At 40.7% G+C, this 27625-nt stretch overlaps 3 protein-coding genes across 7 annotated transcripts in view; 1 reads left to right on the forward strand and 2 right to left on the reverse strand.

The window, feature by feature from the left end:
* Positions 1-18339, reverse strand: part of LOC113115839 (neural cell adhesion molecule 1-like) — a 27468-nt gene extending 9129 nt beyond the window's left edge. The window contains exon 1 of one of the 2 annotated variants that reach the window (XM_026283502.1): positions 18114-18339. In XM_026283502.1, the coding sequence (XP_026139287.1) occupies positions 18114-18209 (96 nt within the window). In that variant the 5' untranslated portion in view covers positions 18210-18339. The remainder of the gene's footprint in view (positions 1-18113) is intronic. The other variant, XM_026283501.1, reaches the window with a different exon arrangement.
* The window catches only part of LOC113115843 (B-cell receptor CD22-like), a 27025-nt gene extending 242 nt beyond the window's left edge, over positions 1-26783 (forward strand). The window contains exons 2-7 of one of the 2 annotated variants that reach the window (XM_026283509.1): positions 24167-24230; positions 24911-25180; positions 25578-25671; positions 25954-26004; positions 26086-26210; positions 26365-26783. In XM_026283509.1, coding sequence (XP_026139294.1) covers positions 24191-24230; positions 24911-25180; positions 25578-25671; positions 25954-26004; positions 26086-26128 — 498 coding nt within the window. In that variant the 5' untranslated portion in view covers positions 24167-24190 and the 3' untranslated portion in view covers positions 26129-26210; positions 26365-26783. Of the gene's footprint in view, positions 1-24068; positions 24231-24910; positions 25181-25577; positions 25672-25953; positions 26005-26085; positions 26211-26364 lie in introns of those variants that run through there. The other variant, XM_026283508.1, reaches the window with a different exon arrangement.
* LOC113115838 (neural cell adhesion molecule 1-like) overlaps positions 1-27625 on the reverse strand; it is a 51863-nt gene that overhangs the window by 12231 nt on the left and 12007 nt on the right. For 2 of the 3 annotated variants that reach the window (XM_026283500.1, XM_026283498.1), the window contains one exon: positions 26477-27577. The exons of the other annotated variant lie outside the window; for it this stretch is intronic. In XM_026283500.1, the coding sequence (XP_026139285.1) occupies positions 27538-27577 (40 nt within the window). In that variant the 3' untranslated portion in view covers positions 26477-27537. Of the gene's footprint in view, positions 1-26476; positions 27578-27625 lie in introns of those variants that run through there. 3 annotated transcript variants of the gene reach the window in all.

Raw genomic sequence — 27625 nt, forward strand, 5'->3', positions numbered from 1 at the left:
TTATATTAACTGATTGAAGAATAAAAACACTATTTTTAAGTATTTTAGAAAATGTTGTATTTATTTGAACTCAATAGATTGCAGCCTGCCATATGATATAGAAATAAAACATATACAAAATAAATATTGAAAATAAAATTCAAGTGCAAAATAAAGACAAACAAATTTAAACTTGGGTAAAAAGAAACAAAGGGAAACCTGGCCATTAGTGCAAATCTCTGTAAATTTATATTAAGCCTAAAGTTACTAGTCTTTATAAATACACCGCATATTCGAGTTTATAGCAATTTACAACAATTTTACAACAATATAATACATTCTCGCATGAAATACTTTTAAAACTAGATTTATTCGCGCAAGTCGCGTCTGGTGTGAACACAGCATTAAATATTCAGTACAGTAACATGTTAGCATGTGTTGATGAGGTGGTTCATAAGATTTGAGTTGCTTGAGGCAGTATTTTTTCCTGGACATACCATGCATGTTACAGAAACATTCTTGCCTTGCCTTTAATTCCTGGTACTTCCAGTTCGAGAAAGCCATTATCACTGATGCCGTCTTGTGCTTAGTGGTTATCAGAGCGTGCAGTGAGGGGCGTGAGCAGGGCACCGCCCACCCAGCCAATCATTATCTTTTTTTTGCAACGGTGTCAGGCAGCTGATGTGCAGTCACTAGCCAAAGCATGACACCTCGCGCTTTATTCAACCAAAATGTAGTAACGCGACACTTTACATTATCAGTAAAGATAACGGCGTTGCAATAATGGGAAAAGTAATTAATTAGATTACTCCGTTACTGAAAATTTAACTCCGTTAGTAACGCCGTTATACTTAAACGCCGTTACTCCCAACACTGCAGATGATACAGAGTTAAATCGGTATCGAATGGTGGGGGACCTCTGTCGGCCCAGGTTACGGAGTTTAGTTTGTCCTTTACTGAAAGTTGAACAGTTCCACAGCCAATATTATTCCTTAAATGTCCACTATTTCCTGATCATATGCTTACCTCAGATAACTTGTTGTTTTGAAGTGAAGGTATACTCAGATTTTGTGTCTGTTATGCCTTTTCTTACCATGGCCGTGAACACTTCTGAAGGACTTAGAAAACTTTGGTGGCGACGATATAGAATGGGATCATTCTAATATTTAACAATTTAAAGGACAGGAACCTGGTCTTCTGCAGGATCTGACCCCAAAACTCCCGATGCTTTATTCAGACGATGTAGCTTGAGGATGCGGAGACACACTCCAGTATGGCACGTACACCGTGCCAAAATTGAACGACCGATCGAACGTCAAAACGAATGTCTACGTAATAATAATAATAATAATAATAATAATAATGTGTCTGAATATAAAAAAATTTCAATATACACAAGATGGCACCCATGCAGAGAGGAGAGGGACAGCGAGAGAGAGAGAGAGAGAGAGAGAGAGAGAGAGAGAAAAGGAGTGACAGGGCAATATAGAAAAGGAAAAGACAGCAAAGTAGGAAAGGAAGAAAACTAAACTAGTGGAGTTAAGAGAGAATGGCAGGGGCTATTGAAGAATTTGAGCAGGAGGTGACTGAAGGACACAAACCAAAATTAAAGCAGGCCAAAGCAGACAAAAGGAAACCAAAAACAACCAAAGTGCCCAAACCTGCTGGTGTCTGCCCCCCAAAAGCTGCCGTTCCTCCCCTGCAAACAGTTCAGGGAAGTGACCCCTATACTGGTTGCAAGGGGTCTATGTGGATGCAAGTGACCCAACGGCCAATGAGGAATGGGTGGCTTGCTGCCACTGCCAAAGGTGGTATCAGGAGTCCTGCGGAGAGCTCAACGGACTTATGAATGACTTCATCTGTCTTGGATGTGTTCACTGAAGTTGTTAAAAGGATGTAGGATTAATGAAAGTTCCATTCATTGAATGTATAGTGAAGTTTACAATGTTACAATTTTTGCATTAGTTCCAGAAATGCATTTTTAAAAAATCATTCCAAGTATTGATTAATTGAAGGTCTCTGTTGTTGTATTTTGCACTTCATAATGTATATCAGGTGCCTTTTGTAAAGCTGCTCATGCTGAAAATAACAGCAACATTTTGTCACATTTAGCTTCAAATGTTTAAAAAACTGGTATTAGTTTTTGACGGTCACTTTTTAGCACATTTACAACAATATTTGTCAACTTAGAGATATTTTAAATAGTTAAATATAAATATTAAATGTTACAAATAAATGTTAAATGTTAAATCTAAATGCTAAAGCTAAAGCTAAATCTAAATGTTAATGTAAATGTAAATATAAAATCTAAATGTTAAATCTAAATGTTAAATATTCAATCTAAATGTTAAATATAAATATAAATGTTAAATCTAAATCTAAATTTAAATGCTGAATCTAAAGGTTTCGGTTGAAACTAAATATTTAGCTAATATGCTAATTCAAAATTTCGGAAGTGTCAAAATAAAAGCTTGATGAGGTCAGTGTGTGTTTATAGCATTGTGTTAAATAAGGAACGAATAAAAACCATCTCATCCGAGGAAATTGACTCTTGGACATGGATTATCGTGATAATGACTACCTAAAATAATAAACAAGTTTGGAGAAACTGTATTTGAAGAGTACGCTAGTGTATGTAGGGAACAATGTGAGTGATGTGTACGTTTAGTAGGAAAACATTATCTGATCCACACTCCGGAACCGAAGAGGGCGGTATTGCACCAATAAGCATCATATACCTGGGTGCCGCGCGCCATTTCGCTCAGATTTCATTCTTTCAGGAAAAGTCAATCATCTGTGCCCTAATCATCTTGCGTTCTCCAGCGATTTTCTTCGAGCAGTGTTTAACTCCTTTTCGCAGACGCGATGAGTTTCCGAAAATGCAAGGAGCCATGTACCAGGTACATCACAGCGGGTGACACTCATGACAGGTGCATAGTATGTCTTGATTTGCATCATGCACAGGCGGCGCTTAGCGGCCTTTCTTCCTGTCCCCATTGTGATGGCCTGCGTCTCAGAGTACTGCGCTCTAGGGTGGAACTATTTTCCGATGTCGCCCTCGAGTCTAACCCCCGTCATGTCACCTCTGCGACTGCCAAAGCACCGCACGAGGCGATAGCTTGGGGTGACACGTGCGACATGGATTTCGTGGACAGCGCAGCGCTGGAATATTCTCCACATCGCTCGCTCTCCCCTACCCTGCTGCAGAATAAAAGTTTTATTGAGCCTGTCGTCTTCTCTAATGAGGATTTACAGCCCACAACGGAGGCATGCGTCGCCATCTCCTTCGGTTGTGGACGCTATGATGACGACGTTCTATCCACTGCGGCCTCGGGGTCTGAGGACTTCGCGGCCGACACTAGCCCTCTCCCTCCTATCGGACAGGAGAGGCGTGTTTCCCCCTCCTACAGTGAGCTGTTGGACGTGGTTTCTCGTGCGGTGGGTAAATTGGGGCTGGACTGGGAGGTTGAGAAGGCCGAGGCCCAACCTTCTTCTAAGCTGGACGACCGTTTTTTAACTAGTTGGACACCTACACAGCCCCGGAGGCCTTTACCTTTTTTCCTGGACCTCCACCAGGAGGTTTCGAGATCCTGGAAACAGCCGTTTTCGGCGCGGATTACTAACGCTGCGGCTGCGGATTTCGCCACCATTTCTGATATGGCGAACAATGGCTACACAACGATGCCCCCGGTGGAAGAGACTCTCGCCGAACACCTCACACCTAATTCGGCCGCGGCATGGAAGTCTCGCCCCCTTCTTCCTTCGAAGGCATGTCAAGTCACGTCTAGCCTGGTGGGTAAATCCTACCTGGCTGCTGGTCAGGCGGCTGCTTCGCTCCACTCTATGGCGGTCCTTCAAGCCTACCAAGCGGAGCTATTGAAGGAACTTGACGAAGGGGAGGGCATCACGCCAGAGGCAGTAAAAGAACTGCGTAGTGCAACGGATTTGGCGCTACGTGCTACCAAGCATACCGCTCGTGCAGTGGGCCGTTTCATGGCCGGTTTGATTTCGGTTGAGCGCTACCTCTGGCTTAATCTCACCAATATCAAGGAAATGGACAAATCTTTCCTCATGGATGCCCCTGTTTTCAAGGATGGTTTGTTCGGAGAGGCTGTTCAAGATTCAAGATGTTGACGTTAAAGTCTATTCTGTCTCAGATCCAACCAAACGATTGGTTTATTACGATCGATCTGCAAAGGTTGCGTATTTTCATATTCAGATCGTCAAGAGACACAGGAAGTTCCTCAGATTCGCTTTAGAGGGCAAAACGTATCAGTACCGCATTCTTCCCTTTGGCTTGGCTTTAGCGCCCTGTACTTTCTCAAAATGCATGGACGCAGCTCTGGCCTCGTTGGGGCTCCAGGGTGTTCGTGTTTTGTATTACTTGGACGATTGGCTGGTGCTAGCGCAATCGCAGACTCAAGCACACTCTCATTGGGATCTTGCGCTGAATCATTTAAACAGCCTGGGTTTACGCACGAATTTCCAGAAAAGTGTTTTAATCCCCTCTCAACGGATAACCTTTCTGGGAATAGATTTGGATTCTCGCGCGATGACAGCGAAGCTTTCTCTCCCGCACGCTCAGTCGATTGCGTCATGCGTGTGGCGCTTCAAAGCGTGTCACACGGTGACAGTGAGATTGTGCCTCAGGCTTTTAGGTCTAATGGCAGCGGCATCCCCCGTGATTCGTCTGGGATTACTTCACATGCGCTCTTTTCAGTGGTGGACGAAAAGGCGGAATATTTCACCCCGTTGTCTTCCACATCAAACGATTTCGGTGACACGGCGGTGTGTGATGTCGCTAAAACTATGGATGTTGACCGAATTTCTCCTGACAGGGGTTCGGCTGGGAATTTGTGCTTTCCGAGAGACTGTCACGACGGACACGTCTCTGACCAGTTGGGGAGCTGTTTGTCAAGGGCGCCCAGCCCACGAAGTGTGGACAGCGGCTCAACGCAGCTGGCACATAAACAGGTTGGAATTACTGGCAGTTTTTCTGGCTCTCCAGTATTTTGCGAATCTGCTGATCGTCCATCATGTGCTGCTCAGATCAGACAACACAGTGGTTGTGTCATACCTGAATCATCAGGGAGGATTATGCTCTCGCCCCCTGTGCAGGCTGGCGGGACATGTTCTTCTTTGGTCTCAGGACAAATTTCTGTCGATCCGGGCTGTTCATGTTCCCGGACGATTGAATTTCGGAGCGGATTTGCTATCCAGACAGGCTCTGGAACAAGGGGAATGGAGATTACACCCCCAGACGGTGAATTTTTTATTGTGGATTTTCGGGCAAAGCGAAAGTGGATTTATTCGCGTCGAACATGACTACTCATTGCCCACTATGGTTCTCCCTATGCCCCCCATCGCCCCTGGGCGTGGATGCGTTAGCTCACAGCTGGCCCTGGACCAGTTTGTATGCTTTCCCCCCGATTCGTTTGATCCCAGTGGTATTATCCAGAATACGGCTGGACAGAGTGGAACAGCTGCTGTTGGTGGCTCCGCGATGGCACAAGCAGCCATGGTTTGCAGACCCGATCAGTCTATTAGCGTGCTCTCCATGGGAGATTCCCCTCAGACAGGATTTATTATCACAAGCACAGGGACTGATTTGGCTACCGAGGTCAGATCTGTGGAAACTGTGGGCGTGGCCTCTGAGCGGAGTGCGTTAGTATGTCCTGGTCTTTCCATTGAAACTACTGAGACTTTACTGAATTCTAGAGCAGCTTCTACGAGACGCTTATATGCTTTCAAGTGGAGACGGTTTACAGCCTGGTGTGGAAATCGTAATGTGGATCCAGTTTACTGCCCAGTGGCTTTAGTACTGGAGTTCCTTCTGGACCGTTTTTCTGATGGAGTGACACCAGCCACTCTAAAAGTTTACGTGGCAGCCATTTCAGCTTACCACAAATACATAGATGGTGCCTCAGTGGGACGTCATCCACTGGTTTCTCGTTTCATACAGGGTGCGCGACGGCTGAGGCCTTTCCGCCCTTTGCGAGTTCCTTCATGGGATTTATCCATTGTGTTGGAAGGTTTATCAGGGCATCCGTTTGAGCCCTTGGAAACTGTTCCGGATAAAATCCTGACACTGAAGACACTTCTTATGGCTTTATCCTCCCTCAAGAGAGTTGGGGATTTACAGGCTCTTTCTGTTTCACCCTTGTGCATGGAATTTGCTCCGGGCTCTGTAAAGGTGCGGTTGCGGCCGAGGCCTAATTATGTTCCTAAGGTCGCATCTAACCCCTTTCGCTTTCAGCAAGTGGTCCTGGAAGCTTTACCCCCTGCTGAGACGGGGTCAGGAGATCTAAGTCTTTGCCCTGGTAGAGCTTTAAAGGCTTATGTGGATCGTACAGCCCCATGGCGTGAGTCTGACCAGCTGTTTGTCTGTTTTGGACATAAGAGTAAAGGCCATGCGGTTACAAAACAGCGCATGTCCCATTGGCTGGTGGAGGCAATATCTTTAGCCTATGAGGCGCATGGACTCGATTCGCCCTTAGGAGTTAAAGCTCATTCCACTAGAGCTGTGGCTTCTTCTCGAGCTTTTCTCAGTGGACCTTCTGTGGATGATAGCTCTGCTGTGGCAGGATGGTCCTCACCGAGCACTTTTATCAAGTCCTACAGTCTGGATGTGAGGATGGCTCCTGGCTCCCGGGTTCTCTCCGCTTGAGCAGATGCTTCCTCGGATCCCAGTTATCAGGTACGTCAGGCGTTTTGGTATAGCATTCCCATACGTGGTGACGTCACCGCAGCATCGAAGTGAGCTATGATAGGTGTTACGGGCGCACGGACACCACCCTTAACATCAAGGAGAGACGCACACAGATCAGCTTGTGTCAAAGGTAGGGGTATGCTTGTTTAATAGAAAAATGAAAGATATGGTAACAAAAAAACAACTACAAAAGTGGAACGTTTTCTACAACTGGGTGGACAGCAATCCCTATAAAGTTAAACAGCACGGCAGTGCATCGGCTCTGTTCTCCAGCTCTCTGTGTACGCACTCAGGTGTGGTTTCAGCAGCTCTTTATAGGGCTCCGCACAGGTGTGGATCATCTGTAATTAAGAGAAGGGACACTGCGTTCAAACACATGATTAGGATCAAACAGAGCTGGGGGACGTAACACCCCCACCCCAAAATGGTGACCTGTCACCATACTCTGGACACGACAAATACTCATTTTACTTATGAATATACGCGATGCAAATGACTTACCTTAGATCAGCAAGCCAAACAAACAGTTAAAACAAATTCCCTCCTCAAAAAAAGAAACATGGCAGCTACTATATATATAGTATTGTTTTATTACTAACCATAACCTAGACGTCATGCAATTTAATTTTTCAAACGTATCCTCCTTTTCCTCTAAGACGAGAGGAACAAAACAAAAAAAAACATGATTAAGCATCTACCCTAGATAACGCATCTGCAATAACATTGTCTATCCCCGGACATGCACAATTTGGAGGTAAAATGGTTGAAGCAGGAGACTCCAGCGCATTAACCTTCGGTTCGAGTTGTACATGCGATTGAGGAATTTGAGTGGATCATGGTCAGTATAGACCTTAATTGGATGTACCGTAGAACCTAAATACACTTCTAAGTGTTGAATAGCTAGAACTAAAGCCAAGGTCTCTTGCTCAGTAGTGGAGTACTTTCGCTGGGCAGAATTACATTTCTTAGAAAAGAAACTCACAGGATGGTTTACATCGTCTACCCCTGACTGTAAAAGTACGGCACCGGCACCTACATTGCTCGCGTCCACAGCAAGCTGAAATGGTCTGTTAAAGTCTGGCGCAGCCAGCACGGGACTAGTCAGCAAGAGAGCTTTGACGTTTTCAAAGGCTTTGTTACAAGACTCAGTCCACTCAAATTTAGGCTTGGGGCTCAATAAGTTAGTGAGGGGACAAACCACAGTTGAAAAGTTCTTGCAAAAACTGCGATAGTAGCCTACCATTCCTAAGAATTGGCGTAGCGCACGCCGATCACAGGGCACAGGGAACTCCTGAATAGCGGCCACTTTTGCCATCACTGGTAAAACACGTCCCCTGCCAACTATCCTCCCCAAGTAAGTGACAGTGGCTTTTCCGAACTCACATTTTGCAAGATTAATTGTGAGCTTTGCATTAGACAACCTACGGAAAAGCTCTCGAAGTTGTGTTATGTGCTCAGACCAGTGTGTACTATAAAGGACTATATTGTCCAAATATGCCTCACAGTTTTCCATCCCAGCTAAAACAAGATTTACTAATCGCTGGAATGTGGCAGGCGCATTACGCAGGCCATAACTTTATAATGCATAAATGAATCCGGGGTCACGAAAGCTGATATTTGTTTTGCCCTTGGTGTAAGGGGCACTTGCCAGTAACTTTTTAGGAGGTCAATTTTAGTGACAAAGGTGGCCGAGCCAACCCGGTCCACAAAGACATCCATCCGCGGTAATGGATAGCAGTCTGGTAGAGTGATGGGATTAACACGTTTGTACTCGGTACAAAACCTGTAAGTGCCATCAGGTTTTCCAACTAAAAGGCACGGGGAGCTCCAAGGGCTAGAGCTAGGTTCAGCAATATTATTCCTTGTCATATACTCAACCTCTCGTTGCAGAATAGAATGCTTTTCTGGATTTACCCTATATGGGTGTTGTTTAATCGGGCTTTTATCACCCACATCTATGTCATGTTCCAAAACTGTTGTTACAGTCGGAACATCTCCGAATAACTTAGGAAAATCATCCATCACAGATAATATTTCAGCGATTTGAGAGGGAGTTAAATGTGGTAATCGATTTGCAATAGGGATGGGCATTCGATTAAATTTTCTTAGTCGATCGTCGGGAGAATTAACGATCGACTATCGATTAATCATTAATATTTTTATAATATAATTAATTATTTAATTTTTATAATAAAAAAATGCAATGAATACAAAAATACAGCGTGTTTTTCCTCGGTGAGACCTTTATTAAAAGATCAACTTGTGGCAGACAGTTAAACTACGTTCAGGCAAACCGAACATATATCCGCGTGCATATGCAGTGCTCTAAAGCAGCGGAACCTGCAGCTGCTAGCAGGCGTTCTTAACCCTTTCTAGTCGATTAACGCATATATGCGTTTTGAGTCTGAATAAAGTGCTTCATTCTTTTTTCTGAGGAAATCCATTTCTCAAATCATCAACCACATCACATCTTTTTGGGGTGGATTATGTCTTAGTCCTCTCATCGCGAAGCAAACAGTAAAATAAAATAAAAACGCTGCCTTTTCTTCTGTGTGGGCGTATTCAAGCCGCGCGCTTCAGTTTGAATCTGAATAGCGCGTTCTGCGCGGGGGCGTCGTCACATTAAATATAATGAAGGAAGATATGAAAAACAGACATTGCGTTGTTTTCATATGGATTACTTTATCTCAGAATATTTGTTTTTCGGAAGCACTTTTTTAGTTTAAAAGTAGACATTCCAGGCTTTCTATAGATATCTCTCTCATGTCTCTTCGTTGAGTATTCACGGAGTTACGGTTCATTTTAATGAAATGTTTGTACATGACGATCAGCGGAGACAAAGACTGTAGACAGCGCACCTTGTTTGTTATCTTTATTTTATAAGTGCACAAAGGTTTTTTGTTATTATGTCTGTATCCAAAAAAAACTAGACCCTTTACAGATTCGATTGATGTATTGCTCTTATCTGTACGATTAAAAATGAGAGTGTAATTTATCAGGGGTTATCAGGAGAAAATGACTCAAAACGCATATATGCGTTAATCGACTCGAAAGGGTTAAAGCCTCATGAAAATTTGCCGGGATGCATAGGTACATCATTTGAGTCGTGGCCGTGTTGTACTTAAACACGGCATCGCAATGTTTGCAGTTAACTAGTTCGCTTTTTAAATCAAAATGGTCCCACGCCACACTTCGCCGTGACATCTTCATGATTATTCTTTGAAATCAAAACGGAAGATCACAGATAACCGAGTAGGGTGTCAAATATTGCCCCATGGTGGTAAAATATTTAATTGCTGCCACACAGTGAAATTCATTTAATTGCTTGAAGACTCGCACTACGCAACGCAACCTGCATTAGATTAAAAAAATGCTTTAGATTAATCGATAACAAATTAACATGATCGAGGAAAATCTTAACGATCAATTATCGATCGTCGATTAATCATGCCCATCCCTAATTTGCAATGACCGACAGCATAGCAGAGTTTTTAAGTCGACCTTCAATCACACATCTCGATGGAGGGGTCTCCACATCATCTACAAGTGAAGGCAACACAGAGGACTCAAGACCATGTACGATAAGGTTACACAAGTCAGTCTTAACATCTTTGTGCGTATAGTATGGTTTAAGCATATTTACATGACAGATGCGAGAATGTCTTTGCTTGTCGGGGGTTGAAATTACGTAATTCAAATCAGATATTTTCTTTTCAATGGTATATGGTCCACTGAATCGTGCCTGGAAGGCAGAACCGGACACGGGTAAGAGAACCAACACTTGGTCTCCAGGTTTAAATGAACGGGCTCTTGCCTTTCGATCATACCAAGTTTTCATGCCAGTTTGGGTCTTTTCTAAGTTCTCTCTAGCTAGTTCACGAGCTCGGTGTAGGCGGGTGCGAACGTCGCTTATAAACTGTAGTGCACTACGAGAAGTAGGCTTGCTCATCCACTTATCTTTAAGGACGCTCAAAGGTGTGCGAATGTCGTGCAAACACTAGCTCCGCAGGGCTGAAACCAATTGACTCTTGTACTACTTCTCTATAGGCCATCAGCATCCAAGGAATCGCCTCCTCCCAGTTTGTACCCGTCTCCAAGCAATATGCACGCAGCATCGATTTTAGTGTCTGATGGTAACGTTCGAGAGCGCCTTGACTCTCCGGATGGTATGCGCTAGAAATTCGGTGCTTAATCTGGAGCGATTTCATGACCTGGGAGAAGACACGCGAAGTAAAATTTGTTCCTTGGTCAGTTTGAATGACTTTCGGTAGTCCCACAAAAGCAAAGAACTTTAATAGAGCCCTGGTCACGATTTTAGCAGTGATTTTTCTCAGAGGCACCGCCTCCGGGAAACGAGTAGCAGTACACATAATTGTTAATAGATACTGATATCCACTTTTCGACCGTGGAAGAGGACCAACACAGTCAATGATTACCCTCTCAAAAGGCTCACTCACGGCAGGTATGGGGTATAACGGTGCAGGTGGAATTATCTGGTTTGGTTTACCACTAACCTGGCAGACATGGCACGTTTTACAATACTGCCGCACATCACGCTTCAGCCCAGGCCAAAGAAAATGACGAAGAATGCGGTTGAATGTTTTAGTCACACCTAAATGACCAGAAACACCATCATGTGCGACACTCTATTTTCAGCCGGCATAACGATTTGCTCAATGTCATTCCACTCATTTCTTTTCTGAGGTCTCCACGTCCGCATAAGCAAACCGTCTCTGATGAAATAAGCAGGGCTCTCGCTGACATGGTCTGAAACAGATTGAACTGCCTTAAAACATGAAACAAGAGAGGGGTCTTTTGTTGAGCATTAATAAGTTTCTCTAAGGACAGCAAAACATCTGGCTCTTTTGTTTTTCTTTCTTTTACACCGTTCGCCACAGGTACAGGACTACCGTGGCATGGAGTGGAAGGGGGTTCGAATAACCTCTCACACTCTGCGGGGTGAGCGACAAAACTGTCACTTAGGTCTACATCCTTAGGAGGTACGGAATCCCTCAACCTTCGAGTCTGCGACCTAGTGACGACACTAGTGGGAAAAACGTCAGGGAATTTTAGGGAGCACTCATCAGGGCACCCTTGACTGAGCGGCACTGACACAACCTCTGGTGGGACTTCACCCCGATTCCACACGTTCCCACCGGCTAGGTCATTGCCAAGGAGGAACGTGACACCGGGGATTGGCAAGAAGTCTTGCACACCAACAACCACATCACCAGACACCAAATCTGACTCGAGATGCACATAATGTAAGGGAACATCAAGAAAACCCATCTCAATTCCTCGAACAAGAACACTACTACCAGTTGCAGTCTTTTTGGACAATGGCAACAAACTGCGAAGGAGGAAGGACTGTGCAGCACCCGTATCTCGCAAGATGCGCACAGCAACAGCTTCCTCACCCGGCACTGATACGGTCCCATTCGTCAGAAAGGGATCGTACATGGACTGGGCTTTCTCTGATTTTAACCCTGTACGAAGGATAGGTGATACTTTCTTCGCAGAACTAACGAGTCCCATTGGTTTCGTGGACTATTTTTTTTTTAATATTAAGAATTCTGCGACGATATGCCCGGGCTTTTTACAATGAAACAGTGTCGGTCATCTTGTTTTATTGCACTCTGTTTCCTGTCTGCATCAGAGGTCATAGAGGGATTAATTCTTAAGCGAAAATGGTCTCTGCTAATGTTATGCGTTAGAACGTATTCGTCAGCAAGGATAGCAGCTTCAGAAATTGACTCGGCCTTCTGCTCAGCTAGATAGGTGGCCACTGTGGTTGGCAGACAGTTCTTAAATTCTTCTAGAAGAATTAGTTCACGCAATTTCTCCTGACTATCAACCTGTTGTGCCGAGTACCAACGATCAAAGAGAGCTGCTTTATCTCGACCAAATTCAACAAAAGTTTGACGCTCCATTTTTTTTTAAGTTCCTAAACTTCTGTCTGTATGCTTCAGGGATCAGCTGATAGCACCTCAGAACTGACGCTTTCACTACATCAGTCACCACTCTGCTCTACTGTTAGTGAGGAGTAAACCTCCTGCGCTTTTCCTACTAACACGCATTGCAGGAGGAATGCCCACGCCGTTTTCGGACAGTTTAAATTGGTAGCGACACGCTCAAAGTGTGGAAAATATTTTTCCACATCTTTCCACAAAAGGTGGCACAAGACGGATGTGGCGCGTGACATCAAATGAATGAGGATCAGAAGGAGTGACACCTTCCCTCTGGGCCTCGATTTCTAACTTTCTCAATGCCAATCGATGTTCAAGTTCATGCTCATGGACCTGTGCTTGCATTCGCTCACGATCATACTCCATTTCCTTCTCTTTGATGCTTAACTCCCTCAACCGAACCTGCAGCTGTAATGTCTCCGTAGACACGGGAGATTGTTTTTCTACAGGCAGAATGCCCTTATTAATCAAAGCAGCTTGTAAGACGGCCCTGATTGTATCTTTGGTGCGTTTCTCAGCAGACATGATCTCAACCTCATAAGTTGCAGCTAAGTTTAGCAACTGCTCTTTCGAAAGTCTTAAAAATAACTCAGTAGAGGGTTCCTTAACAAATTCTTCCTCGGTTTCCATTTTAAGCGCAAAAAGAAAAAAAACTCAATGCAACAAGATCACAAAGAAAATTATAAATATTTTTTTTTACACACACAAATACATATAGGAGCACTCACCTAAGCAGTTTAACTGTGATCAGGCTACAAAGTAGCAAATATCTAAAGTGGTCAAACGAAAAGCACAGTGTAGGCTACAAAGACCACAAATTTTTGTCCACCCATAAAATTTAACTAATACACTAGTACCTCCAAAGTACCAGCGCTCACTAAATAGGCAATATGCCACAATATACTACAAGCTATACAACTAAACTAAAAGGTATTCTGATAAGCAAAAATGTTGTCCAACTTCTCTAACTATACACACAAAAACAAAACAAAAATCCTAAATACCTACGCAATCTTCAGTTGCTTACTCCGCTCGAGGCCTCTCACGTGCCCCCTCCTGAGATATCCACCAAAATAAAAAAAATAAACAGTCGACTAAACAAAAGGACAGACAACCATAGTTGCCTACCAGAATACTCACCAAAATGTTGTACCCTTTCAAAAGTTCCGCAATTCACTCTAAACACTAAAGTCCGACTTAATCAAATTATTAATCCCGGACGAGCCTCCACTAATGTTACGGGCGCACGGACACCACCCTTAACATCAAGGAGAGACGCACACAGATCAGCTTGTGTCAAAGGTAGGGGTATGCTTGTTTAATAGAAAAATGGAAGATATGGGAACACAAAAAAAAACAACTACAAAAGCGGAACGTTTTCTACAACTGGGTGGACAGCAATCCCTATAAAGTTAAACAGCACGGCAGTGCATCGGCTCCGTTCTCCAGCTCTCTGTGTACGCACTCAGGTGTGGTTTCAGCAGCTCTTTATAGGGCTCCGCACAGGTGTGGATCATCTGTAATTAAGAGAAGGGACACTGCGTTCAAACACATGATTATGTAACCCCCACAAACTCTCTCTACCCAGGGTTTACAGGTTCTCTATTGGACTAAATACTTTAAGTGGGATAATATACAAGAAAACACTCAAATACCCAAAACTCCTTGACTAATAGTTTGATTATTTTACAATCATAATATTAAAACCCAGGGGCAGCAGGTTAATGCAGTCATAACAGGTTAAATTTAATTAAGAAGCAATGAATGATTTCAAAGATGTTAACTTCCAGCATAATAAAGTAAGGATATAACAGGATATACTCAGCACAAGATTTCAGTAGTTAGTCAATACATGCATTAAATATATTCACGTGATCACCTCTCACACATAAGTTCATTACACTGCAAAACCAAATAGTCATAAACACCACACCAATAAATGTATATCAAATATTAATCACCACAAACCGTCAATCATACTCGTACTAAATATCAAGCTGTCGTCAACTGTATAGGAGGCGTATGGGAAAGGATAACCTGCCCACCCCCTTACACACGCACTCACTCTACACACAAATAGCGCCGGGGGACCATTAGGTTCATACATACATAAGGGCCTCCCCGGCAAACACAGCAGGAACAGACATTAACATCCAACACAATAATAAAAACAACATGTACTGCTGGCTTTCTTACCCGCTACCGGACGTGGGTTCCGCGTTCCGTGAACTCAAAGGCGGCCGCCAAACGTAAACGGGGAAAACCCCAGCAAAATATCCCTCCCGATCGATTCGCACGGGTCGCACAACAATCCTAAACCCACGTCCCGGCACGGCAGCTTTGGCAAGGAACTCAGCAGCAACAACCCAAACAACCCTCCCGCAACAACAAACACATCATACATTTATAATGCTTCCCTCTAATTACTAATGCCACACAGGTGTTCCTTTTCCCCAGCGCATCATGAGGAACACAAGCTGTGTCCAAATTCAGGGTCTGCATCCTCCTTAGGATCCTTCCTACCCGGTTGAAGGAGGATGGGTCCTCCGACGACCGCAAAAACCGGAAGTCGGTGTTTGTGAATTTGGACAGCCTACCCTTCTTTCAGTTCCCTCCCTTAACCGTTGCTCATATCCTGTCGCCTAGCAACCGTGATAGCGCTAAGCAAGACGCGGGTGAAGAGCTCATCGTTCTCTCCCCGGAGCTTTATAAACACTTCTGTCTGCTCTTTCGTCCTTAGAAGCGTTAAACAGCTTCAATCACTAACAAATAAGCTGTGTGTAAGGGGATATTCACACAGGCAGTAAGGAAGAAGCTAGTTTACGAAAGTAAACATTTTTTTTTTTACATATACACGTACACATGTAAAAAAAAAAATGCTTAATGCTAAAACAAAATGCCTAACTAGAAAACCACTGAAAATATATATTTTTGAAAAAGCCAGTTTTTAAAAAACATCGAAAATAATACTCCTCCCCCACTCCGCTACCGCTCGCTTCGTCCTGCCGAAAAGAATTATGGGATAGGTAGGACGCGAAAGGATCCATCACACCCATCCTTCGAATTCGGGGAAAAGGAGGACGCATTTGTGGGCCGCATTTGAAGGATCCTACGAATTTGGACAGCCTTCGTCGCGGCGCTGTGACGTAACATCCTTCAAATGCGTCCTCCGAAGGATGTAGACCCTGAATTTGGACACAGCTACAGAGGACGCTCTCAGTATTGCCACTCCCCTTCTTTAGGCATGAGCATCTTACAATTAGGATCAAACAGAGCTGGGGGACGTAACATATCGTTTACGTATGTAACCATGGTTCCCTGAATAGGGAACAAGATGCTGCGGTCCTGGCCGTGCCATACCTTGATAGCATTCTTCTTCTTCAGTCATGAAATCTGAGCGAAATGGCGGGCGGAACCCAGGTATATGATTTCAGGAAATAATTATTTAAATTTAAGAGTACAAGTTATTTTCATACAGTGGTATTGATTTTGGAGTTAATAATCTATTAAATCTAAGGTGTAAAGTCAGCAATATATAAGCAAAAGGTGTAAAGACGCTATCCTCCGGTTTCACAGGCAAGACTAATTGAGCCATGGCCTGATCCAGGCTTAATCTAAACCACTGATCTATAATATAGAACTGGATTGCTCATGACATCATTAAAGTGAAGCTGCCGCGCCGCCATATTGGTAATCCCAAGTGTGCGAAAACGTTCCATTGAATTAATAGGAATTTGTATGATTTTAATGAGAAAACATCACCTAACAAGTCAGTGTTTATAAATATGAAGTATCACTGTACATTATTACAATGCGAACACCCTAGGCATGTTAAAGGTTATTTTTTTAAATGTTGGGAATTTCCCCGACTTATTAAAAAGCTACGTTACGTTCATTACAGGAGTGAGCATCATGAACATGATAAACACCAGACTGACACGACCTCAACACAACAAACTACAAAGTGTTCGTTCTGAAATCCGAATTTATTCAGAGAAATAACTGACTATATACAGTACGGATTTAAGAAATAAATACAAAGCTTTTATTTCCCAGATAGTAAATTAAATTGTTTTATTTCATTATAGAGCAATATTAACAACATAATTATATTATTCATTGTAATATATTAAAATCAATTTCTGATACTAATACGTTCGTTTAATAATTCCTGAATAATTTTGTTTGTAAAGAAATAAGCCATTTTTGTGTTTGATCAGTTACGTTACCTGTGTCGTCAGTGCGCAGCAGACACACCCACCTACACGATTTAAATATATCGCTTATCCTGTCCCAAAAGACCGTAAACACTGCAGATAACATCTGAAGTAAACATTACTTTATTACACATAACATAAAAACGAGTCCCGTTTGACTGATCAGCTTCAAATCGAGTTATTTTAGGACAACGGTTTGAATGTAACTCAATGGTCTTCTTCTTCTTCCATTTTTCCTGGCGGTTGACAACTTGTTGTTGTATTACTGCCACCTCTGGACTAGAGTATACCCACCACTTATATTATCTCTAAACTTTTAAATTCTTTTTAAAAGCCCTGTACTCTTTAAAAAAGAAAACAAAATTTGACACATCTTATCAGAACTTCTATGTAAAATATTTCTATAATTAAATATAATTTCATTGGCTTCTACTTGCTCAATAAACCTTTCCCTCTCATTCTTATGTTTCTGACAATAAAACAATACATGCTCTACAGTTTCTGAGTTATTTCCAAGACAATACTCACAGATACCATCACCATGCTTTTTCATTAAAAATAATGTACTGTTAAGTCTGGTGTGCCCAATCCTCAACCTGGACAACACCCCTTCTTCATGTCTAGTTCTACCTGACCCTGCATTTTTATTTAGGCCTACTTTAGACTGTAAGTTAAAAAGATGTCTCCCACTTGATTCATTTTCCCAACAGCGCTGCCATATTTCAACAGTTCTTGTTTTAATAATACTTTTAACTTCTGCTTTACTGTGTTTTATGTCAACATCAATGATATCTTTATCTGCTGCTCTTTTGGCCCATACATCAGCCAGCTCATTCCCCTCCACCCCTATGTGTGCTGGAACGCATAAGAAGGAAAACATTTTACCCGCCTTTTGCAACCCACTCGCTAACTGCAATACTTCAAGCAGAATGTCTTTCCTGGACCCTGAATGGGAATTCTTGATACTTAAAATAGCAGAACTGGAATCAGAAGCTATGACAGATTGTCTATTCCCCCCATTACTTTACCCATAACAGGGCAAGCCATATAGCTACAAGCTCTGCCGTATACTGCCAAATCATCACTTAGCCTATTTCCTACAGCCAAACCCAGCTCAGGAACCACATGAGTCACTCCCACTCTTTTATCTGCTCTTTTAGATGCATCTGTAAAAATAATCCTGTCATTTCTGTAGTTTTCTGTTATATATTTATTAACTATCCCCTTATCTACTCCACATACCTGCTTTTCCTCCAGCAGCCCTAAGTCCTCAAAAGTCCACGGGGGAACTGTAGAGTATGGTACTGTCATACAGATATTAAGAGCACTTAAACCCATACACTCAACTTTTTGTTCAATACCCCACCCAAAGCTTTTTACTTTTTTATTTAATCGCTCTTGACAATTTCTTAGGGTTATGTGAGCAATATGATCCTCTCTATGACCTTTAAGATTAGCCCAGTACACTAGGGCCAGTTGATCTCTTCTTAAATTCAAGGGCATCTTCACATTTTTGAATATCTGATCTATTATTAGATCAAACAATATAGGGCTTACAATACTCCCCTGCGGAGTACCATTCTCAACTATATATTCATTACTTAATTCTCCGTTTATTTTAACCCTTAGACTTCTTTCAGCCAAAAAAGCTTTTATCCACTGGAGCATTCTACCACCAATCCCCATCTGCTGCAACCTGATCAACAATCCGTTCGTCCGCAACATGTCGTACGCTTTTTCAATATCGAAGAATACTACCACCACTGCTTCTCTATTTACTTGAGCTCTTCTTATACCATCTTCCAAACATACTATTGGATCCATTGTACCTCTACCTCTTCTAAAACCACTCTGGTAGCTCTGCAATAACCCCTTTGACTCAACCCAGTAATTTAACCTATCGTTTACCATTTTCTCCATTGTCTTACCCACCTGCGAAGTTAAAGCTATAGGCCTGTAACTACTTGGATTATGAGGATCTTTACCAGGTTTCTTAATTGGCACAATTATAGACTCTTTCCACTCCTTAGGTATCCTTCCCTCCAACCATAGCTTGTTAAATAACAGCAACAGCGTAACTCAATGGTGCTCTCTGCTGGTAGGGATTAGTAAATGGCGGATCGAACACTTCAGGTGGCTTCACTGCCTGTTGGCAGTTTAGAACCAAGGGGCAAGGAACTCGACCGGAAGTTGAAGTCGGGTGGGGGCTGCCATCTTTTAGCAGAACTTCACTTGCGTTAGCATTCCCATTGACTCCCATTCATTTTGGCGTCACTTTGACAGCGAATAACTTTACATCTGAGGCGTTTAAAGACTCTGTTTGTCCATTATTTATTTCTAAAGATACACGACAATGTATAAAGGGCTCCATTAACTTCTGTGTTACATTATGGACCCGTATAAACAGTTTTTGTAAAAAATAGGCTAACGATTGCGTCATAACCACTCGTCTCTCTTTCGCATTACCGTACAGACAGGAGGAGAAGCTCGCAGGCAATTAACTTAATATGGCGTACTGGCGTTACATTTTAAAATACTATACAAAATAATTAATCAGAATACTTACTCCTGCTCACTCACAACAAAGAACTCCCCGCTCAAGCTCGCAGTCTCTGCAACATTAACAATGGCAGTTTGCACGCACAGCTACTAGAAGATTTACATCTGGCAGACAGGTTGCTGACGTCGTCAAGCTTCGTTTGAGTCTGCGCATCAGAAACGGAAGTGCTAAAAAACGCTAAAACCGGGCTTCATTTGTCTCAATTGAGTTCCAATGGGGTCGCTGTGTCCATTTCTTTTACTGTCTATGTTTAGAACGCGATGAGCGATCCAGTTATATATATAGATCAGTGGGTATACCGCCATTGACCTCCATTCATTCTGCACTCGTCCTGTGAGCGCCCTCACATGGAATCAGAGTGGAACTGCAACCAGTTCAGAAGCCGGAAGTGAAGTGAGAGTGAAACTACACGTCATATTATATTAGACATTAGGCTTGTTCGACTTCATGCAGTTTTGCGCAAACCGATCGTCGGCTGACTTGAAGCAGTGCATGCCGGTTAGAAATTTTGTCCGACTTGATACAGCGCTGACGCCACGTGACTGTGACGTGTGCCGTCAAAGTACCACGAGAGCGATTCGAGAGTAGCCGGAGAACTCAGCCAGCGCAGCTTCTGAAGAGCGGCTGCACAGATTCTGATGACGACACATCTGATCCACGATTGGCTGGATTCACTGATGACACAGATGACGTGCGTTTCAAGTTTATTGCGATTCGGCTTCAGTTTCAGAAATTCTCATATGGACTTTTAAAACAGTTCAATACGTTTTTATGTCGTCTTCATCTTATAAATCATATTTATTAAATATTGTTTTACTGTATTTACTTTATTGTTAATATAAAGTTTGTGTATGTTTATTTTGCATGACTTTCTTTTTTATACAGACCTTTTACAGTATTCAGCAGCATAACCTATTCAAATGAGCATTTTTAAGAACTAAAATGTTAATCTTAAAAGCATACAATCTAATGTGGTCATAAATGTATGCTCCTATACAAATAATACATTATGTTCCTCCATTTGTTTGGTTTCTTCATATTCTTTAGTTTATTTTGCTGTGTTTATACTTCACCTGCATGTGGTTAGCAAACTGCTAACAACTTGCTGTAACTTCAACTTAACAACATTCAAGACCCTTCCAAAACACCACTTATACACACATTAAACGCAATCAAATAAGCAATCGCCACGTGATCCGCCATGACTGACGTAATTGCAGCAAACTACGGGAGCCACAACGTGTCCGGCTTCATATCTCCGTTTTCAGCTCCTCCCCACCTGCACGCGGCTACTCTCGCCGATCGGTTGCATCCAGCCGCAGCCGATGTCGAACACACCTATTCTCTGACGTTACCGCTCGTGCAGTCGCGGATCGTGTACCTTCTTCAGTCCTTCTTCAGTGAAAAAGCAGGAAACTGAGATCATTTTAGGCTTTTACTGTCTATGATTTTAGGTCTCTTGTATCTCTTCGCAATAACATAATATAATAAAATAAATAAATAATACTAAAGAAAAAAACATTGAGTTGGCCTAGTTGTTGTTGTTTTTTTAATACAGTTTACTAAAAAAATATTATTAAGAGTGGTAAAGTCTAAGAAGTTCAAACCTCCGTTTTTAGTTGTGTTCATAACCCCAGATTTGTTTTTCTTTGTCTTACTAATAACAGGGAGGGAAATTGCCTTAGTCACTGTGTTAGTATTATTATTTAGACTGTATACGACAAAGTATAATTATTACAGTTATTAACCATACTCAGGGGCGCTGCTGAGGATTTTGGGCCCCATGAAAAGAATCTTGACAGGGCCCCCAACACAGCTGAGAGTTTTTTCATATTAATTTACATAAAATCATGCTCTTTTATGGTATTTTGACTATCATTCTCATATATTTAAGTCAATCAGACAATTGAACTCCATCCCATGTCCATCCACACCTGTAATTTGTCCTCTGTAATACTGCACTACTTCAGTACTGTATAATGTATATACTGTGCATAGCTGTACATGTGTAATATAGTGTATTCACCACTGATCTATATATATAGATCAGTGGTATTCACATATATTTATATTTGTATGAATATTTGTACTGTACACTGGCAATGACAATAAAGTTAATCTAATCTAACCTGATATTTTTAACATGACAGTTGAAATGTAACGGAAACACTGAAGTGCGTTTGAGAAAATTGAGTTCCCTTATCATGCACTTTTAACATTCCAACAGCCACCAGCATTCATTTTAACCGCAACATTTAAACTTATGGTAATTATCTTTAACACTAGAATGAACATGGCATCATTTTGACCGTTTTGAAATTTGCATAGTCAGTAACTTTGTCTAAATAAATCACAAAGCCTTGCTGCTCCCTGACTTTTCCTAAAACTACACGAATTTTCATTAAAACTAGTTTAAATACTTATTGTGTGAATAAAAACAGAAATATAATAATTTCTATCTATAACGTCCACAGGCAGTGATTTTGCGCTGTTTAAATTGAGTTTTGCCGACGGTCTGGATCAGATAATGTGAAAGTATTATGTGAAGATGGTTGGCAGAGATGAATCATGCTGTATTTGACAATATAGGGGACAGTGTAGTAATACAACTCCACATCATCTTCAAGAGAGGCACTGAAACCTCACAAACAGCTGATAGTTCGAGTTCATGAAGTTACTGCTTGCAAGACAGGTGCAACAGCGTGGACCGCCGCAGGGTGCTGAAAGTGGGCGCCGCCTCGTACAAAGATGCCGACACCGGGTGCATGTGAGGCAAAGCTGTGCACCCTCTGCACCCTGCTCTATCGAAACGTGCCAACTTATCGAAAAATGCTACCGTAGAGACCTAGGGCCTCATGTACAAAGCGTGCGTACGCACAGAAAAGTGCCGTAGGTTACGATCATTGTCACATGCGGTCCACTAACAATTTAGGCCTACTTACAAACCCACTTTTTTTTCTTGTGAAATGTTGGGTAACATACTGTCGACCCTTTGCCTCTTTCACTTCTCTTATTTTTTTCTCTTTCCGTTTTTGACTTCCAGATTTTTCAGGCATTTTCACATCCTCTGTCAAGTTGAATCTGCCGGCGCCTTGTTACTGGATACAATTTGGGCGGACTAAACCATTTTATGATAATCGAGAGGGGTAGAGGGGCCCACGGACGTTTGTGTTTCCTAAACAAATACATTTTTTGACACCAGGAAACCGCAAATAGAATAATTTAAAGTTAATAATTTTTACTATCAAATATTTTTTTTTAGCACCACAATTTTAATGGGGGCTTCTCTGGGCCCCCTCTTAGTCATGGGCCCCGAGAATCGTCATCGTTTACCCCCCCTTTACAGCGCCCCAGACCATACTGACTAATACTAATGAACACCAATTGTATCATTGATTATTATATTATTTAATCATATATTACTATTAACAGGATTAAAACTTGGCAACATAGAACATAGCAAACACAGAAAACGAATGAAAAATGACATCTTAACAGGTCGTAAACATTTTTAATAATGATTTTTTAAAAATCGGCTATACATTACACATTGTAAGTGTGATCTATATATAAAATTAAAACCGGTCTGTCATTTTGCTCTATCACTGAGGACATAGGATTTTTTTTTTATTATTGTATAGCAAACGTAAATCTAGCTAACTTTGCAATAAGGCTTATATTTAAAAACAAAAATAAAAAATAAGAAACAGATTCGTTCTCCTCTTGGCAAAATAAATATTTTGATTGAAATGAATTTTTTATTATAATAATTAATATAGACTTGAATAAAGCTTGTTTTACCTTGACAGCAGGGGGCGCTATAGACTAGCACTGCTACAAAAACTGTGAGGCTACAGAAGAGTCCAGATGTGTTGAAGGAGGTATCTCACAAATTTATTCAGTCATTTTTTTGGAGGTTTACATTTCCAATTCCCTGTTATTTTTCCATGGAGCGGCTTTCCCTTTTTATAAAGAAAAAAAAAATGCAATATGGTGTGGGCAAAACGGACTTGATGTAGAATGTAGAGGAAACTTTCTCTCAATGCTTCTGACAGGATGAGAATAATTTCTACTCACCTCCATCACGTTCTATACTTATATATTTATAAATTCTAACACCATCTCACAATCGCTGTCATTTCCTTCCTAGGTTTCGGTTTAATATGTTGTTTAAGTGTTAAAAATCATCAGCAGAGTTTCACTAAATAAACATTATGAACTTGCCCTTATGAAACAAGTATATTGGAAATTGTTTCCAGTATATTGCAGTATATTGGAAAATATAATGTAATAGATTAGGCATATGTTCTTATATATTTATTTTTTCCAATATATTGCAATATATTGAAAGTGGCAATCATTTGTATATTTTGCAATATATTATATAATATATGTGTCATCAATATATTATTAAATGTATTCAAATATATACAATATTAGAAAATAATATATTACAATATATCACAATATATTTTAAGAAATATATTGGTAAATGTATTTTCCTTTCGTAAGGGTAGACTCAGCCTGCCATGATTAAAATCATATCAAATATACCAAACAAACATATTTTTGTTAATATTTAAGCAAAGGAATTTAATACAAGAACAGATTTAGGGAGGTTTTCCGCCGTGGAACAAGGATATCCGTTTACTGATGGAAGCTGAAGTATATTAGTCCTGTCGTGGAGTAAGACTGAAACTTACGGATGCATATAAAAAAAGTGTTTTCTTCTTAGATAAAATTGCTGAAGGGAGAAAACATGTTTTATATCAACATATTATTGCAGCTGCTTTTTCCAGGTGAGTTTTTTAATGTAATTTTTCATTTGATTTTATTTGTAGATGTTATTGACTAAATAGATTGAGATTGAGATATTATCAGAATTTTTGACTCTATAATACTCACTGAGTTTAAGGCAAATATATTTCTGCTGTAATTACTGCTCAATAAAATATTTAAGAGCTTATATAATTTAATAAATCTATTTCATTCTAGAAATTCCACGACTTTTGCACGTTTGGATTTCACATCTTTAAAATTACCATGTTTCCTAGAAATGATAGTTGTTGATAGACACTTAACCTCTAGTTGCTCCAGAGGCGTGCGACCTCTGACAGATATAGCAATTGCAAGTCGCTTTGGATAAGAGCATCAGCTGAATGAATAAATGTAATGAATAAATGCTTAAGCCTGGAGTAATGGATACGGGCACATTTTAAAATATATAATAATATAAAACCCTTATTTTAAACTGTAATGTCTGTGCATCATACATGCATGCCTATAGTAGAGTAAGATGCTGCATTTGAAATTGCTACAGACCTCTATGTCAAATAAGCTCCATGAAATGAGGAAGCTGGGTGATATCAGGAAATTTCACTAACCCACAGTCAATGGTTTTGATGCAACACCTGCAACACTGCATGTTAAAGTTTCATAGTTCTCTTGCAAATACAGATCCTGTTGCTTCTCCCCACAGATAGTCCAAAGAACGTCAAAATATCAGTTTTGCCATCTGGAAAGATACAAGAAGGAAACTCACTGACTCTAATCTGCGAGAGCAATGCCAATCCTGCAGTGACAAACTACAGTTGGTTTATGATCAAAGAAGCATACGTCTCTTATATAGGATCAGATCGTGAATTCTCCATCAAATCTGCCAGTCAGAAGGATGACGGACAGTACTTCTGCACTGCTAAAAATGACATGGGTTCTCAAAACTCTACAGTCACGGCACTGAAAGTTGAAGGTAATTGTGAAATTGGAATACTAGCTGAATATTATGCAGTAACCTATAATACAGATCCAGTTGTTCTGACGATTTGTGCTACCCTGTCAGATTTCACTACCTCCCATTAAAACAGATGGTAGCATAATTCGATAGTGAAGATTTTGCTTCCAGCATGATATTAATAAGGTTTAAGGCTTTACATGAACACCTACCCCAACCCTGAAGTAGCATAATCTGATGGTGTATGAAACTTTGAGTAAAAAGAAATGTTAAATGTGACTAGTTCATGACTCACACATGGAAATAACATCTTTATACTGCACATTTTGGAAAATACTGCGTGCATACATAAAGCTTGCATAAGACATAGTAAGTTAGTTTACACAAATTATTTCATTTTTGTTTTTTTCTATAGTGGCCAGTAACCGAAATTTCTTCCTGACCGCAGCAGCTGTGTTTTTGTTTCTAATGGCTGTACTACTGTTAGTCATGTTTGGTCTCATTATAAGGTGAGTGGACGCACAGCATGTGATAATGTTGGAATGCTGAGAGAACATAAACCTGAACTGATTGCATGAGTTTGTACTGTGTGGAAATGACTCTACACATTACACAAGCCTTCGATGACTTCCCCATCATCACGTACTGCGTTTATTATTGCACAGTTCTGATTTCACTATCGATGGGCCAGGCAAACATGGAATCAGTTTACACAAATCCTTCACTTACTAAATAATAAGTATTTGTACTATTCTGAGCATTGTAAGTTATTACATCTTACATCTTTACAGGAGGAGGAAGCAGTTTACATCAAAGAAGCAGCCCACAGAACTATCAAAGACGTGAACAGTTCATCTCATTAATTATCAAGGAATTATAATTGTGCACTAAATCAATACTAGTGATTTTTCATTTCTGATCAGACACCTGCAGTCACTGTCACAGAGGAGATCTATGAGAACCTGAGAAAATCACCAGAGTCTGAGGACAACCTTACCACAAATGTGCTATATGTAGATTTAAGGCTTGCTTCCTCAACCTCAGACAGGTAATGATAAAATAATGTTGTAATGATGCTTATTTGTGGGAGACAAGCTGTGGAATTGATTCGTAAACCCTAGAATTGGCTGCGTTGACATAATTTATTTCACCATTTTCTATAAACAATAACAGACCTTTTCTTTTAATTTCTTGTTTTGTAGACCACCTTGCAGAAATCAAGAGAACGACACCGTGATCTACAGCCTTCTTAGTTACAAACACTGAATGATGAATCCTAGCATTGTGAATAATGAGCTTTAACAAGCAGCTGTTGAATGTATTCATATCCTTTTATTGAAAACAATCTCAAATGTCTATAGTTGCGAATGCATTTATAACTGAGTACAACATGATTATAGAGACACTCTATATAATGAGTATGGAAGCATTAAAGAAATTATTTACATAATGTACAGGAAAGATCAAAAACTATTAATAAATCTATATGTACATCTTTCTGCAGGCATCTGTATTTACATCCACATTTAATATTCACTTGAGCAAAACATTCATACATGGTGCATAAATGTAACAATATATGAAGTTGAAACAAATAAAATGGAAAGTAATATCTACTGTATATCTAACTCAAACTGTTATTTTTATCTTTACAAAAGGCATTATCGTTCACATTAAACTTTCCAAATCCATTGGACATTTTCTTTCAACTGTTCCTTCAAGATATTATACAAGCTACAAGCATATGTTAAACACACAATAAATTAACAATACACTAGTGATGCTATTATTCTATGATATTATGCTCCCATTTCGACAGTAATATTACTAATATTAGCTGCATCCTGCTTTTATCTGCTCACTACTGAACATACATTCAGCTCAAGCAGCATTTGTGATGTACAGTATTTACAGTGCTGGATCACACTCATAATACTCCTACATTTCCATGTAGTACAATCACAATTGAATAAGTTTAATCTAAATCACACATGACTTGAACGTTTTCCTGCAAATAACAGTCGTTCTTTATAATGATTGAATGATGGTTGATGTCCCATAGCATCACTTAAAAAAAAGTATGTCATTTATGAAGTTTTATATCTTACAAATAGGTTTCTCAAACACTCCCTCATCTGTCATTGGTCAGACAAACAGATGGTCCCGCCCCACAACTCATGCTATTGGTTGAGCCATGTTTCATAACGCCACAGAGCTGTAGAGTTTAAACATTTTGTTTTACTAATATCTTACATATTGTATTTAAAAAAAATAATTACACACTTCACCCTCAAGCTCATAATCATTTGTCCCGAGATTTGTGTGAAGCTCCTTCACTCAGTGAATTCAAATTGTGTCCTGTATAATATCTTTCTCTAGGCCTCTGCTGCTGCATCACCTGATTCTGGTTTCTTCCTACAAAAAAAAGAGATCATATCATTACTTCTACAATGAATGTGATAG

This window comes from Carassius auratus, chromosome 16, assembly GCF_003368295.1.
Source record: "Carassius auratus strain Wakin chromosome 16, ASM336829v1, whole genome shotgun sequence".
In the NCBI taxonomy this organism is placed as follows: Eukaryota; Metazoa; Chordata; class Actinopteri; order Cypriniformes; family Cyprinidae; genus Carassius; species Carassius auratus.